Here is a 17,247-nt window from a genome sequence, read left to right on the forward strand (position 1 = left end):
GTACCTCCTAGAACCTTCCATATAAAGTTATTACATTAGCTTAATGTAGATATTTCACTGTATTTTATTTCTAAATATGAACAATTTGGTTACCAACTATGACTGTAGCTATGACTACCAGTAATCTCCAAGCAAGTGAAAAAGAGCACTAGCTGTAAAAAAAATACTGAGACTCTCTTTTCAAGGCATATATGTCAAGTTGGTGATAAAAATTATTTTATATTTCTACATGACACTTCCGCAGCAGTTCTCAGAACACTACGATTAGGTTTAATTTTCTAGTAAACCAGAGTAAACAAGCTATAATGCATAGTAACTACTGCCTTTAAATGTAGAGGCAAAAACCATACTTATTGCTGATCCCTTACTGCCCATCTGCTTAATAAGCCAAAGATGTTTCATTTTCTATCTTCAGTGTATTTAAAAGTAGGATCTACATTACTATAGGAATAAAATATAAATTAACGAACGTTCATTCTAATAGACTATGGCTTAAAAGCCAAGCAACTGAACTGTTTTCCATATCATTGCACTTGAGTGTTAAATTGACAGCAGAAGACTGCACAGAACTGCTATAACAATCATTTTTTTTTTTAATAAAAAAACAATAAATATAATGTAGTATCTAAGAATAATACCAATAAGTTTAGTGCAGATTACTCAGGCCACTGTCTGAACCATACTGCCAAACAGGCCTGGACTGTCCAACCACACAGTTCTTTCAATATAACAGACAACCTATGACAATAGGAAGTAAAGCTTTCTACAGTAATATTAAAACCAAGATAAGGTACTCCTGAGTACATCTAAATTAGCACAAAAGGATTTGCTGCCTTTGCTCAAGACAGCTTCAGAAGTTAAACACAGTTCATCTGCAACTGTGTATTGTCTCTACTAGGTTATTTTACAGGCAAGCAAAGTTATTGCAAACTTAACTCTGATAACGTAGAAACTTCCTGCTCCTAAAATGCTATATTTTAGGAAAAAACTCATCACTGCAGTGATAAATTGGTTAAGTCTGTTACAGAGTCCCTAATCATCTGTTCTACCTTGGGATTTTCAGCTCCACTGGTTGCTAGCTCCTTGTCAATAAGCCCCAGGTTGTGCAAATTGAGGATAGAATCAGCAATAATTCTTGCAGTCCTCTTCTGGTAGCCTCCAGATGTCACCATCAAGATTGGGATTCCACGGCTTCTGGCAGCCTTGAACACGACTTCATCTCTCTTCACAATTCCCTGCATGTTTACAACAGGTACAAAAACTGAAGCGATACAATATGGCATTTTAGTTCTAACAGACAGTCTCTGGCTTACAGATTTGCAGTACAGGATGCTTAATAAGTAATTTCAGCCTTATATTTTGTATTAGAAACATAAAAATTAATTCAAAATCCTTACGTGTAAGCCTTTCCAAAAATAAATAAATAAAACAGCAAATTTAGTATCTTTGTCTTGGTTTTAGAGGACACAACAGACAGAAGTTGCCTACTATAAATTATTATGAGAACACTTGCCCATGAAATATTAAGATGTCAAAAAAGATTGCCCACAAACAAATGGAGAAGTAAAAAAAATTCAAAAAATGTAGCTGAAAAATATTTTGCAAAACCATGAAATATTAATGTTTTTTGCATACTCTGACACAACCCTGTAGAAGAACAATGGATGTAAGGACTAACAAATGAAAATCAAAACACAAAAAACTGAAGAATATTGGGAACAGATCCTACAAGGAAGTAACAGAATTACAAAACAAGCTGTACATCCCTGAGGAGCTATCAGTAGATGCAGAAAATTCTATCCTGAAGGAGAACTGGAAGCAGTTACCACTCATGGGAGCCAAACTGCCTCAGCTCTCCTCCAGACTCTTTTGTGGTTGCTCCTGAAAGAACTGAGAAAAAGTGATATAGATTTACTCCCAGCATCTGCGTGTTACCAGAAAAGAACACACAAGAGCTGAAGATGACAGCCTACCACACTTGCAATTTATGAACACAGCTAAGAGAGACTACCTGCTGCATATCAAATTTTCTGGCTACAGTGTGGAGGCATATTTTGAGTACAATTAATACTTTAGGAAGACTTTAAAACACAAACAGCATCCACAATTGAAAACTGGACTAATTAGCCTTGAAGAGACGAAGTATCCATGGTCAATGCTTTTAGTTTTGGCATTTCCACTAGGCTAGGATTTCAAACTTGGTGAAACATATTAATCATTCCTAAGTCAATAAGATCAGAGAGAAAAGAAACCCTGCCCTCAGCTCAAAAAACTTTTCTCCCTTCAGATGTCTGAACAGTGGTCACACAAAGAAATGGCACACACTTTTACCCCTTCTTGCAAAGATGGAGGGAAAAGGAAGGTGAAATGATTATTTTGGCAACTTTTTATATAAACAGCAACCAACAGGCTACAACAACTCATTGTTCTTGACAATTAACATGTGGCAGAAAAAATAATTGAAAAACACGTCAAAGTGCTTTTCATTTATCAGTGGATGGCAGTTTCCTCTCCAACCTTTCTCCCTTTCTCCGAGGAGCTTTTACACAGACAAAGCAAAACCTGGAAATTCCAACCATTTACCAAATTCTTCTTCCCTGGGCTCATTAAGGTATCTGGAGGCAGTCAGAAAGAAAGGACAGACTGCTTGGTGATGGAGACAATAAAAATGAGGAACTGCATCAGTAAGGTAATAGAAACTAACAAGAAACTAAAATTCTGTGGAAGGCTGTTTGAGAACTAAAGCACTGAAAAACATAACAGATTGAGTGATGGCTCCATTAGAAAGGATTCCAAGAGTTCACAAATCAAGAAATCATATTTTCCTGTACTGAACTGGTAGAGAATGAAAGAGAATCAAATGTGAAAACAGGACAAAGAACTGAGGAACTGTCAGAGAAGGATTCGTCAAAAAAAAGAAGAGGAAATGTGAGAGCTATAGAATTATTATATTTTGAGAAAAGTCTATCTGTTACAATATCAAGAAGGTGAAGATCTCTATACAGCTATACAGGACAAATGAAGATTTAAATCTGAAACTAAGCCAGGGAGAAAAGCTAAACTGAAATGAAAAAGGAAGTGATAGCTCGATAAAACAGAATGGGGAAAGTGGAAAAAAAAAATCTGTCCATTTGTTAAGAATAACAAACAGGCTGCACAAGACCATTAGACATGGGAGACATCAATAGAGCCATTTAAAATAGACAGAAGTGCTACAGAGGAAATTAAGTGTTAAGATACACACCAAGTGCAAGTGACAAAAATGTCAAATGGACTGTATGATGAGGAAAAGAAAGAGAGAACCAGATGCAAGAGAATGACCATACAGGGAAAAAACAAACAAACGAGGTGCAGTGTGACATATACATCTGTCTGAACACTATCTGGATGTTCAATACTGGTACATTTTAGAGAGAAAGTGAATCATACTTAAACAGGCACATGAAGAGACAGAATCAGGAAACAAAGAATAAAAGAAAAACGTACGGTGAGCAACAGATGCATCTTTAGCAGAAAAACGTCTGTTTACTGAGAAGTACATTTCTCACCTTCATCTAACAAACTGCCACAAGCACCAGCTCCAGTATCTGGTGAATAGTGAAAGTCTCAATGTATTTTAGTGTCATACAAACCTGAGGTGAAATAGCAAGTCCTCCCAATGGATCGCCATCCAGAATATCAGTTCCAGCGTTATAAACAATAACATCAGGTTTTAATTCATTTAATGCTCCTTCCACATGCGTGTGCACCTTATGAAGGTACTCCGTGTCCTCTGTACCCCACTCTAACTCCACCTTGCGTTTTATGGCACCTGAAATGTTTGATTTATTGAAGAAAGTAAATGCAGTTCATTTTCACAAATTCTTCAATTAAAGAACATTTTTCAAATACTTGTTTTCTGCATCAAATGTAAGTAAAGTGACCTTAAAAATATTCCAGATAACAGAATTCAATGCAGGGGGGAAAAGAAAAGATCTTTAAATCACAAATGCAAAACGTTGATGAAAAACAACTTATCTTCAGGACCATTTACCAATCACCAAAGAAATAAAAAGAATAAATTTAAGAAGTAACCTAAATAAAGCATAATGAAAAGAGAACACCAAATTTCTACTGTAGAGAAAAACAAATCCACAATATAAACATCACTGAGAAATTAAGATGTTTTACTTTTATCTCAACACTAAAAATTTAACAGGAAAAGATCATGAATTTCTGTGAATTGCTTTACGTGTAACAAGATTTAGCTTTGCCCCAGGCATTTTCAATTTAATGTTCTTACTCTGTAATCCTACCAGAAGGAGCAAACACTATTCTTAATTTAAATCAAATTATTTGAAACGCTTATAATAAAGAATTAAAATAGAAAAGGAAGTTTGGGAAGGTAGAAAAAATAGAAGAAATCGAAGGTTATAAAGCTTAGTTTTGTCTACTTTTAGGCAGTTATGTTTAACTATAAATCTGAAATAAACTATTTCAGAGCTGTTTGAAGATATGACTTCCACCTCAGCATATCCTATACCTTAACTTAAAGTACTTGGAGCCCTAATTTTAAGCACACAAAAAGTGTGCATGAATGAATTCAGCATGTGATGATACTTACGCTTAGTGAGAGCCAAGTACTATTTTTTTTTATGCTTTCCTTGTTCAACATCAGTGAAATAAAGGAATGCTTATGCTTCTCTCCCTGCCCAGCCTACCCAATACCTACATCTTGCATTCAGCACAGAAATGAAAGAAGGCACTTCATCCTTGAAACAAGGCAAAACACTACAGAATTAACACTATGCTGACACGTAGCAAAATCACAGGAAGTAGTATGTTTTACATGAAATAAACAGAAGATAACATTGATTCAAGAAAACCTGTAAACGAAAAAAGTTGTTTAATAACAGTCATTCTTCCACATTTGAAATATGAACTTCAATTATACTTACGTTTAGCAAATCCATCTCCTGGGTAAATATATCTATTGTACACATCCATAATATATACTCTGTGATCATTCATGAAGTCCCTCTCATGGCCATTTCCCTGAAGGAAATTTAGAGTTAGTTCCTTCTAGCACTCTCAAACAGAACCATAATCTGCAAACTCTAACATAATTAGGACTACCAAAACTACTTAAAACTCCCACGACATCCCATCTTTATGATCTTGAAGGCTATTTTCAGGTATAGAGTCTTGTGGGCTTTGACAGTAGGAGTCTGAAGACCGTAGGTATTATCAAAATCAACATCCTACTATCTCTGTGAAGGTAATTACAAGATATTTTTTTCTCTTATATGTAAAATAAGAAATGAAGATTAGAAGATAATTGCTTTCAGAAGCATTACAAAAGCAACTCTGGCCAAGACTGCAGAACAGATATCTTTCCAATTGTATAAAAATGTAACTTCCAATACTCAGAATAGATTCTGCTACGAGGATACTTACAGCCTTGTATAAGGATAAAACATTGGGAAAACTGCAGTTTGATAAGTCTTTGTGCTAAGAAGTCTCTGGAAACATTAGGAACACTAAATATGCAATGTAATAGTTTAACTTTTTAACAGTTAACAGTACTAATTCCCTACACAAATATGTCAGGTGAAAAAGTGGATCATCAAAAGAAAGTAGATTCTGAATACCTCCTCCTTCCCCATCTCTGAATTTAAAGAGTATACTTTTGTCTGTCACGTAGACTTTTTTCAACTAGTACAATACTATCTTGTCACAGTAATCCCCAAGATAATTTTGTCTAAATCAGTGTATCATAAAGGACCCATTCCCTCATTCTCAATGTATTCATTAGAATGATTTCATTTAAACTGTAGAAACAGAATTCCAGATATATCCTCAATACTTCAAACAATTCATGTTCATTTTGTAATTTTCCCCAGCAAGTACTTAAACTATATTTCTGTTATGACTTCCATCACTGGAAGCAAAACAAAACAAGATAAACAAACAAAGAAACAATGGGCTGAAACTAGTCAATACAAGCAATAAAGGGGAATAGGATTCTAATACTCCATATTTCTTCAGGCTAAAACATGGGAATGCCTACTTACTTCTTTAGCATATTGGGTCCACAAAGAAAGTTACTGAAATAAATCTAGGAATACAAGAGCTTCTGGGTAAACCATTTTCTTATAAACAGTAAAACTCAAACACAAAGAACTGGGACGTTCACAGGATGAGAATGTCTGCACACTTGAAAAGCATCTGCTGAACTAGTACTCCACACACCTATTTTCCAAGGAAAGGAAACCATTACATAAAGGGGTGATTTGGTGTGCTGAGGTCACTGGCATGACAACTGAATTATTCCAAGAAATCTTTAAAAAACAACAACAAACACACACACAAAAAAATTTAACACCAAACAAACAAAAAAATTAAATCAAAAGCATCCACACTGTGATGGAAGTACCCAGACAGAATGAGAAACACTAAGCATCTTCTCACTGCATAAGCTATGCTTTTGTTTCCTGGCAAATTTAGGATGCCTTATCTTGCAGAAAAGAGCACTGATAGAAGATGGAACACTTTTGCAGCCATTAGGCTTCCTCTCTGGAATGGTTTATTCACAAAAATCTTCAATGCTTTAGATTGGATGTAATTTTAGCACATTAGCTGCTTTTCTAAAAATACTATTTCCTTCCTTTTAGGATTTATTTTGGAAATCCTCCTAAAGATTAGATTTGTTCTCAGTATCCATAGAAATCTCTCCACCAGGGAGGAGAGATGCATAATTTTCTTCATTAGCTTGAAGTCAATCTTTCCATTGTAATACTGAAGGTCAAATTCACCTTGTGAGAAGGCCGCTGCAATGACCGGGCAGATAAACTAACTGCTGTTTCCTATTAGAGGTTTTACCTTCTGGGAAATTGAACTGCTTTTCAGACTATTATGCTACAGATCAGTACACAGTTCAAAAATATTTTTATATCTAACCACATGATGGAGCTGCAACTCAGTTTAATTTTATCGAACTGGTTTAACAGCCCACTGAAACAAAAAACAATTAAAGTACCAGTTTTTAATTTACTTTGCATCCCATGAGTTACTATTTTATGTTGCTATTACAAAAAAGGTGGTCTGTATCACACACTTGTACTTCTTAACGAAACAGTACTGAACATAGTAAAGTAACTCACCTGGTGAGCATCCAGATCAATAATTGTGGCTTTAGACACCCCTGGTACTCTTTCAAATAAGAACTGAAGAGGTAAGCAAACAAAAAAGTAGAGACAGCTATGAAGTGAGGTGACAGATTAACTGGAGGCTTGAAGCTTGAACAGTGTATTATTGTTTCAATTTGAATGCCATGCATGTCATTTCATTCACCAAATAAAGGGCTAAGTAATTTCAAAATGTCTAGTTATATAATAAGAACCTACATACTTCCATCATATGAAATGCCTAAACCATGCATTCACAGTCATCTGTGCAGGTACCTACCTACGTGTAGAAGAATTTGGCCAAGAGAGGGTGGAAAGTAATTTCTACTCATCTCCTCTCTCCCCCAGAAGGTACCAGGCTCAACGTAAAATCAAGGACATACCCTACAGCATCACACACCAGCAAAACAGACTTCGCAAATGAGGCTGAAGTTCAGTGGCACTGAATAACACAGGAGAGCCCACAGTAAGAAGGGCTGTAGTAGTAGTGCTGGCTCTGCATAAGCACAGGTGGCAAATCTCTGTATCCCACTTCAGACAGGCACAGGACAGGTCTAGCATGGGATTATAAAGCTGATTGTGGCACTGGTGCTACCAGAGACAGCAACAGCAATGACGATGTGCTGGAACAAGGTGAAGCAGGAGCTGCACATACCCTGAAATGGTGAGGAGCTTGTTTCCTGAGATACAAATGATAGCACAAGTGAGGCTTAACAGCAGGAAGGGAGAAATACTCCACTGATGGCATCCAGCTGTATAAAACTCTGCACAGCAGGGACTGTATGCATTGAAGTCACTTTTTAAGCTAGTATGAGAATTAGTCTGTAATGCCATATTTGCAAATAAAATACATATTTTTTAATTCTTTGGGTCTTACAACTTTGCAAAATTACTATTTTAATACAGATGTCATTAAAAAAAAAGTAAGGTTCTGTATCAACTGCTACCCGCTACAATTTCTCCATCTGTATTTTAATGACAGAGAAAACAGAACAGTATGGATTGCCTTCTGTAAATTACAGTGTACAGAAATTAGGGTGTTCTGTCATTCAGTGTGCTGCAATCAGATCTTTTTATGTTTTGATTATTACCAATATTTTATAAATATTCTAGTATACAAACACACGATAGGGCACTTGATAAAAAAATAATCTCTAATTGCAGAAAGCTCCTGCTTCAGCCTTTCAACAGCTAAATGGCACATGTATTCATTCAAATTCAGTGATTATTTTGGACATATTCACATTTTTATTCATAAATTTGAACCACTCAGAGGACCGCATAGAGCAGCTTGATTTGGAGAGAAGATTTGTCTCTATCTAAGTCTCCATTATAAGCACCAAAACTCGTGGAATTCACAGGTTCAACTGCAATGCTGGGATAATTATCACTGAGGATACTAAAAGACAATCTGCTTTGGTTGGCTGTTTTGTTTTTTTCTTCCTGCAAGAATATATTATTAATACAAATGGAGCAGTTTGTATTTCCATTCATAATTCTGTCTCTGTATCTCTTACCTTCCACTTAATAGCTGCTTATGCACTGTGTGTTGTAACATTAAATATTGCATCATTTTCCTATTCCCACCTATCTCTAGAAGGCTTTATTTTTTCTCACTGTGAGGTAAATTAGTTCTTATGAATTTCTGGCACATTTTTCCATTTGCACAAATAGTAGAAAATGCCATTTTGAGAATATTTCTTACCTTAATAGCCAGTGTGATATCAGCATATGCACAAAATCCACCACCTTTGTCACTTGAACAGTGATGAAAACCACCCCCTAAACATAAAAAAATTTGATGGGGTGAAAAGCTAGATACCAGGGAACTTTTATAATCTTTACAAAGAGATAGGTCATCTCAGGCATTTTTTTTCCTCCCTTTTATGAAATGTCTCATTTACAGCTGTCAATCCCTCACACAGTGACTCTAAGCAATTCTTAGGTTTCCTGTATGCATCTAGCCACCATGCAGAAGACCAGCAGATGCTCAGTTTGAAGGCAGTTGTCATCTAGCAACTACACTAGCAACAGAGAAGTACACACACAGTGTGGTGCCTATGTGACCAAGCATATTACTTTGAAAGTTCACCTCCTCACAGATGTGCCAGAGTTGTATGTGGATCATATGTCCCCAGGCACCACATCCTAACGAAGCCAATTAACATGTCCTTTGCATTTGCCTCTTATGTTGAAAGTGCTTTTAACATGCTGAACAGCGAGTCAAAAAACAACAAAACCACAAACTTTGGCCTCATTATTTGCACGTCATCGTCTTGAAAACAGACCACAAGAATATTTTAGGAATTGATCTTTAAAACAAACATGCATTCCTTATAAAAAAACATACTTGACCCTCCCAAAACATTAAAAATATACTAATCCAATACATTTTAAGAAGAAATCCACTACAAATATCTAGGCAAGAAATTTAACAGCAATGCTTTATACATCAATAAAGCATAGCAATTTTACTGTTTTTTTTTTGTTGTTTGTTTCTCATTTTTTAAAGCGTGCTTAATTTTTAGTACTGGATATTTACTGTATAGATTTTACTTTGAAGTACCATTTGCTACTAAAGAATAAAAAAGTTAATTTTACATTACACATGTTACACAGCAAGTCTACCATACGAAGTTTCTTTAAAAGAAACAAACAAAACAAACAAATTGCAATATTGTACAGGTAACACTACCCAAGATTTATTGCCTTCAGAAACATCAAGTATGTGCAAGAAATAATGGATAATCTTAGAACTGATGGCCACTGAAAATGACAAACTGTTATCTCAATAGTGTACTGGTTTTGCATTGCTATTTGGACATGAGCAAGGGTGCAGATTTATATTCTTCATCATTTCTTCAGTCAAATCTTGTCCAGGAAGAACTCACAGACAAAAGTAGATCCGAACTGCTATAGTCCAACTCTACAGCATGTCAACCAACCCCTTGGTCTGGTGTTACATACACAGCACAACTAATATCTATTCGAAGATCTATTTGAACTTCTGTGTAATTGAAAGGAATATTGTACTGAAAAAATTACATCCACTCTGGACACCTTTTTCCTCATTTTATTCTCACTACTACAATCCAAACACACTGTGTATAAATATCATATCCTTACTTGGTTATCTTTTTCCTTTCAACAAATATTTTTTTAGTTATACAACTGCAACATGGGCAATAGTGGATAGGAGAACAAATCCAGTACTAATCCTCTTTTTATTTCATCTAATGTTTCTTCCAGTTAAACACAACCCAATCCCTTTATTATAAACAGAATATACACCACATTGAATGAAAACAATGATTTTAAAAACACATTTTTAAGTATCATGTAATATGAATTTACATTTGTACTTACCCACATTAATTGCCCAGCCTCTATCAACAGCAAGCTTTCCTGCCTGAAGGAAATGACAGTAAGAACTTTAATGAACAAGACAACCATTGAGTGCTGCCTGCTCCCATCCCAAATGCAGCTCTTGGTACTCTAAGGCACCCACTGAATTTTCAGGTGTTACAACAACAGAAGTCATTCTGAATCAGATCTCTCAGTACAAGCCATATAAAACTATTTGCAGGAAAATTAGTAGAAAATATATTTGATTTCACATCTGTATTTTATTCTCCTGCAGTTGAGCAGGTTTTGAACTAACCGGGCTTTGTGGAGATGAACAGCGACCCCTAGCAGACAAATGATAAAGTGAAGGTACAAGTAAGTATTGGTTGGAATAAAAAATGAGCAAAAAAATTCCAATTTTCTTCTTTCTTATGTAAGAAATCGAAGGAACTTCATCTCAAAATTCTGAAAATATTAATTAACATGCTTCAGCTGTACATGGGTACATGTACATGAGAAAAATGCCAAGCATTAAGTGCCCTGTTTTTGTTTTTAATAAAGTAACATGCACAACATAAAATATAACCAGCTTTCTTGCCTTCTGGTACAAAAAGAATGTGCCCATTGCTCTTGTATAAACTCAAAAGACATTGAGAAAATGAAAAATACTGAAAGAGAAAAGATACATGGGGCTAAAGTGATAAAATTTAATTGGGGAAAAAAAAAAATCATTCTGTCCAGGAGGACTCAAGCAAGCATTTAACTGCAGCCTTTCTTAAAGCTATATGTTGTCACATATTTTTTATATATTAATATATATATGATATAAATCATTATATACATCATATTATAGATTTATAAATAATCATATATATATGATTTTGAAAAAGCAGCCATTCCCCTGCTGAATTAAATAATAAGCTTGAATTCAAACCTAACTCAACAACAAGAGGTACTTCTGGATTTTCAAGAAGTTATACCCCCTCTTACATCTCCAGAATGACAAACCAAAATCTCCATTGAAACCAATCAGATAAATCCATCATGCTTCCAAAGCTTAGGTGAACAAAATGGGTTACAGAAAAGTAATTTGAGTCCCAGTATTCTGTTACACACCTTGGCATCAGAAACACAGATAGGTCGAGAATACGTTCTTAAGTATACAGAAGCCCACTTGGTACTGCCTACAGAAGGCTTATTCCCTCTTGACAGCATTCCTGTATATGTGCACACCTAGGATAAGATATTTCAATGCACACAATTCTGGTTACTGCTAATACACTTATTGAGGAGACTCTCATAGCTCTACTGATTTCTTTTCAGACGTAAGAATTTCCAGAAGTAGCATCAAGATACCACAGAAGTACAAATAGATGCTTAACGTTTTTAACTTTGTGATTTCATCCATTAGCATTTAGCAAAATAATTTCAACGTATGTAATTTCCATATAAATTATGCTGTTACAGAATGTTAGTCAAATATATACAGGAATACATTTTTGTCAACTGTGATGCAAATTCTTGTATAATTCACAGCATGACCATTAAGCCTTGAAATCAAAGAAAGTATACAACATTAAAGCCTCCAGTTACTTTTAAAAATTCAGCAGTTAGATAGGAAACAGATTCAACAAAGCACTAAAATACTGAAAGAAAATACCATTTTTCCTGGTCAAGGCACTGAGTTGTTCTATCAGAAAAAAATGCAAATACAACAATAAAGCTATCTATTTCATTTTGCCTTTATCTGATCATAACTGGCTTTCTACAACCATTTCACATAGAAAAAAATGAAGGGGACTCAAACATAATACTGCCCCACGTGTGTGTTATGTAAGTCCTTTCATGTGCTTGACAAACTATTTCATCAAGGTTTTGGGTTCTCTCACATCACTTTCTCAGGTCAGACCCCGACATTCTACATTTTGATAGATGAAAGGCACGGCACTGTCTTTTATGCAGTAGTTAGAGAAGAACTCTTCATTTTTTTATATCCTTAATGAGTTCTTTATACACTCATGAAGGCACACATTTTAAAATAGGAAATCTCAATTTCAGCATGCAGTTAAATTGTTAAGTACCTATATTACTCTTGACAGAAATGGGAAGCTACCCAGTAGGCTATTTCTGAAAATAATGTCATTTCTTTGTCATTCTATTATGACTTCCCAGTCTCACTCACCATAAATATCTAGTGGTTGCAATAAATCATATCTGGGATAAACACACTCTGAAAGGTTTGCCAACCCACAGAACAATGTTCTTCAATAATTGGCTTCCAATAGATATTAAAAAAAAAAAGCAATAGCTGCTTCTTTTCACATGCATCCACTGTAACAGCTTCCTTCAGTAAGAATAGCTAAAATGTAGCAAAGATCCATTTATATTGTAATGTTAAGGATTTCAGGTAGAATTTTTTTTTCCATTTATGTGACAGTTCAGAACCCATGCAGCGTTACCACCTTATCCCAAACCAGGAATGAAAAAAGGGAAGAAAGGATTCCCTTAGTTAGTGAAATTTGAAGGCAGATTTTCCTCAACACATCCCTGGCTACAGTTATTAACTGTTCTCTTTCTACATCTTCAACATCTCTAATAGAAGTTTCTCAGGCAAAATTAGATATCTGGTGATTTGCACATCTCTTCTCCTCAGAGCACCCATCAGAAAACAACCCTGTCAAGGTGAAACAGGCTGTATCTCACTTCAGTTCAGCTGAGCTGTTTATGCAGCATATACAGTTGGACAAACGAAGATCCATGCTCATTTTTAAGGCATGCACACTTAATACCAAAAGTAACCAAACTTCAGCCATTTGGTAAATATGTGCTTTAGGATATCTTTTATTCTATTAATTTTGTGACTACTCATTCCTAGAAATTACTTGTATTTGAACATAGTTAAAAGGTATGCAGTTTTCACATTTGCCATAATTCCTGTCATCTCTCATTCCCTGCACAGGCTACCCCTTACTACTTCCTTTGCTTGTACAAATTACAGACAATAAATGCAGCTTCATCCTTCATCTCTTTTATTTGCTAAGTGCCAGACTTTGCACTTGTTTAGGACCATACACTAACTTGATTCCCTCAATAGGACTTCAGAGTTTGAGGCTTTAAGTTGCACAGAGTAATCCAACTGACAGGTTTGCATAAACACAGTAAAATCAAATCAAAAACAGCTTACCATTATTGTTCCTCCTGTCTGGGTTCGCAGAGGTTTCAAAACTTTTCTCTGAACAAGAAAGTTGGGAAGAAAGAGAACTGGTGGAATTTCTGTGATGGTAGCCACAACAAATGACCACTATGAGGGAAAAAAAGATGCAATTAATGTAGCCAGTCTTAATGACATTCTTTAGATCACTTATCAATTGCTATTCACTGAAAAAAAAAACAACCCTATAAGGTCTTAGTAAGATTTTAAGTTTTTTTTCAGATTAAGGTGACTATAACAGTGTACAACAGTGTTTACTGGCAACCACCGAATAGTTTCTTCCTATTACATTGTTAGCAATTAAAAATTTCACTTAATCACCACCACTATTTTTTCCATACTGTAATACCAAATGATATAAACTCAAGAATTTTTCAGCAAGCCAGTATTTAAGAAAAATATAATAAGAAAAATATAAAAATATAATAATAAAAAATAATCTATGCACCTGGGGATAGGAAAAAGAACTGTCAAATGTCTTCCTGCAGAATTAATAGCAACCTACATTTAATATGTTGTTCAACCCTAAAATATTTCCTGTGTCAATTCAACAGAATATACCAAGGAGAAAGAAAAAAAACAACAAAAGCAAACAACTTGGCTAAGATGTTCAAACACTTCAATGCACACAGTGCAAATTTTTGCATGGAGAATCAATTAAAGTTTGTTTAGCATATTAAACACTTCTGAAACATGTTTCAAGGAAACACTTTGTTAAAGTCGTATCATCAAGAACATGACTCAAAGGTTAGAATAAATATTTGCAGTATGTAAATGCTTTCATTGAGAAGAAGGAAAACAACAAAAAGATAACTTCAAAGAACTAGTGACATTTCTACCAGTGATAAAACTTCTATACATATTTCAAAGCCAAAGTCATAAGTAAGTTTATACCTTTTCAATTAATACTAAAACTTTTAAGTACTGAGAAGTTTTAAGTACTTTTAAGTACTACTAAGTTTCAAACCCTGTACAAATATTTCAAATAGATCCTGTTCTCTTCAACATTAACAAATATACACAGATATCATTCCACAGGCTAGCTGCTGGTCAGCAAATGACAGCATGCACAATTGGCCAATTTTGATGAAAAACAACTAAATGCCAACTGCAGGGTATTCTGGCATTCAATAAAGTTATCCTGACTTCATAGTCAGGATTTATCATTTTAACTGATGAGTACTATTTGTGTTTTGTCTTTGGGGAGGCAGGGGCATTATCATCATGTTAACAGGCACTACTTTCTTAACAATTCATTTTTGTATTAGTATGTGTACTTATAATAATGTATTTATTATTATTCATTAATTATAGTATCTGCTCTCAGTGACCAAGAAAGTGCTTTAGCTGTTTTCTAATATCTAAAAAAAATCCTTCTCCAAGACATTTTAGCTTTAAAATAAGCACAACGTAGCAAACTAGACTAAATCTCAGTGCTCTGCGATGAGATTGCAGGAGATTGCATTTGGCTAAAGTATGTTTTTCTCATCTCAAATGACAAGCTTGTTATAAAACTTAAACAATCTTAAAACAAATGAATAAGATTAATCCCAGTGGGAAGAAGCATGAGAAATAAGGTCTCAAATCGTCAAGTATTTTCCTACAGGTTTGCAAGAAATCCATACATGGTGCAAGTAAGCAATAAGTAAAGCTTTTTGTTCAAAGTTGAGGGTATTTACAAGAACAGTTCCAAGTCCAAAGACATTCACTGCCTCAGATTTAGACCTTGGCTGTGAGGAAAGTTTTGGGATTCAAGAATACAGTTATTGACACAGATGGTTCTCAAAATAAACCACCACTGCAGAATCTGAGAAATATACTGCCTCGAACTGTGGGCAGTTTTACTTATTTCTTCATCCTGCTAATTTTGCTTTCCAACATTATCTGCAATAAATTCTCAGAATAGTTGTGTATATACTTGAAAGAAACTGGATTTCAATAATTGTATAACATTTTGGGTCATAAAAATAAATGATACTGAATAGATGAGGATATCAATTTCACTTTCCAGGCTGTCAGTTACCTGCAATAATGTACATCTTCACACTAATGATTATCAGCTTCCTTCGATACAGAACAGACTCTTCAAACATTAATTTTAAAAATCACTCCTTTTTGCTTTCAAACTGTACAGAAGAATATCAGATGCTGTTTCTTTTGGCAGATATTTGCTCTCATGTATCAATTCACTAATGTTCTAGTAAATATGTAATTATACTACAAATTAAAACTGAGTCTGCATTCAGGAAAGAGTAATCATCACACAAACACTTCAATATTACTTCACTTACACTTTTCAACTATCCACTCAATTTATCTCATTTTCTTTTTTCTATCACTAATAACATAATAATTTTAAAAAAATATGTACAGTCCCGTGCTTCAGATAAAAAATTAATATACAAATTTAGAACTTAATTAAAAATCACTGATTTTCTTAAAAGGAGTAAAGTCAGGTTAACCCTTCACTTTTATATTCTCCTTCAAAACTTCTTCCTCCCAAATTAAGTACTAAGTCAGCATAACCCATCCAAACTTAATGCAGTACTCTAAGTGAAATGTAACATACCCCAAACTTAACCAGATTTTCAAGAGTTCTTAATTGCTCTTGTTTAAACTCAGACTTCATCTTTTATAACAAGGTTCTACAAGAATATCCTCATTAAATGTATAATTAGCATCAACATGCACTAAATATAAAAACCACTATTCTTAAGAAGGATAAAGAAACTTCCAAGTTATTTGAATGTGTGGCAGTAACTATTCAAGTATTAAAAATTAACCTGCAAAATACAAGTAAGATAAAGCAAAAACAGTTGTTCTATGCTGATCATTCTGGATAAGTATGAACAACACACGTACGACCAAAACCAACCTCTGATGCACTGCCTTTCATGTTACACATTTACTACATTCCAGCATTTCAAAACAGCCAATAATGTCATTAAAAACATTGTTCTGTAACATCTACATTTAAACTGTGCTTGAATCTTTTCTAAGTTTGTGGAGCAGGTTTCAGCCTCGTGGGAGAATTCACAGTCCCAACACCAGGCACCTACCATGACTTTTATTCAGAAGCTCGCTAGGGACGATACTATGTGCACCATCTTCGCTAGGTTAAGGAAGTATGTTTTTTAATTGTGTTAGCAAAACCAAAAAGATTAAGAAGCTTATAATTTTTACAGAAGTTCCCAGGTCGATGTACAAAACAATATTATCATTAGTAATAGGATACTGCTCTGCTAAAACCTAGCGGTATCCAGGAGCTGCTCCCAAGGAAGGCATGCAGCCAAGCCTCGCCATTTTGGGGTACCACTCTCCCAAGTGAAGGGATGTGAGTGATGAAGAGAAACAAATCACCATACACCAAACATGACCTTCTCCTTTTAAAAGGCCTAATTGTTGTTTTAGCTGCTAAGAATGCTCTACTGCATTCACAGATCAGTGAACATTCGGAAACCTGTCAAATACTGTTCCCTATTCAGGTACTGTTATGTTTAAAATAACATTTATATCCCTTTACCT

General features: G+C 34.8%; 1 protein-coding gene across 2 annotated transcripts in view; it reads right to left on the bottom strand.

Moving 5' to 3' along the window:
* Positions 1-584: 584 nt before the first annotated feature.
* HDAC11 (histone deacetylase 11) overlaps positions 585-17,247 on the bottom strand; it is a 39,479-nt gene continuing 22,816 nt past the window's right edge. For both annotated transcript variants that reach the window (XM_065749376.1, XM_065749377.1), the window contains exons 4-10: positions 13,696-13,812; positions 10,533-10,575; positions 8,872-8,948; positions 7,143-7,205; positions 4,938-5,034; positions 3,633-3,811; positions 585-1,235 (exon numbers count right to left, since the gene is read on the bottom strand). In XM_065749376.1, the coding sequence (XP_065605448.1) occupies positions 993-1,235; positions 3,633-3,811; positions 4,938-5,034; positions 7,143-7,205; positions 8,872-8,948; positions 10,533-10,575; positions 13,696-13,812 (819 nt within the window). In that variant the 3' untranslated portion in view covers positions 585-992. The remainder of the gene's footprint in view (positions 1,236-3,632; positions 3,812-4,937; positions 5,035-7,142; positions 7,206-8,871; positions 8,949-10,532; positions 10,576-13,695; positions 13,813-17,247) is intronic.

This window comes from Cyrtonyx montezumae, unplaced genomic scaffold (genome assembly GCF_038088225.1).
Source record: "Cyrtonyx montezumae isolate F1298 unplaced genomic scaffold, pur_monq_1.0 scaffold_6, whole genome shotgun sequence".
Lineage (NCBI taxonomy): Eukaryota > Metazoa > Chordata > Aves > Galliformes > Odontophoridae > Cyrtonyx > Cyrtonyx montezumae.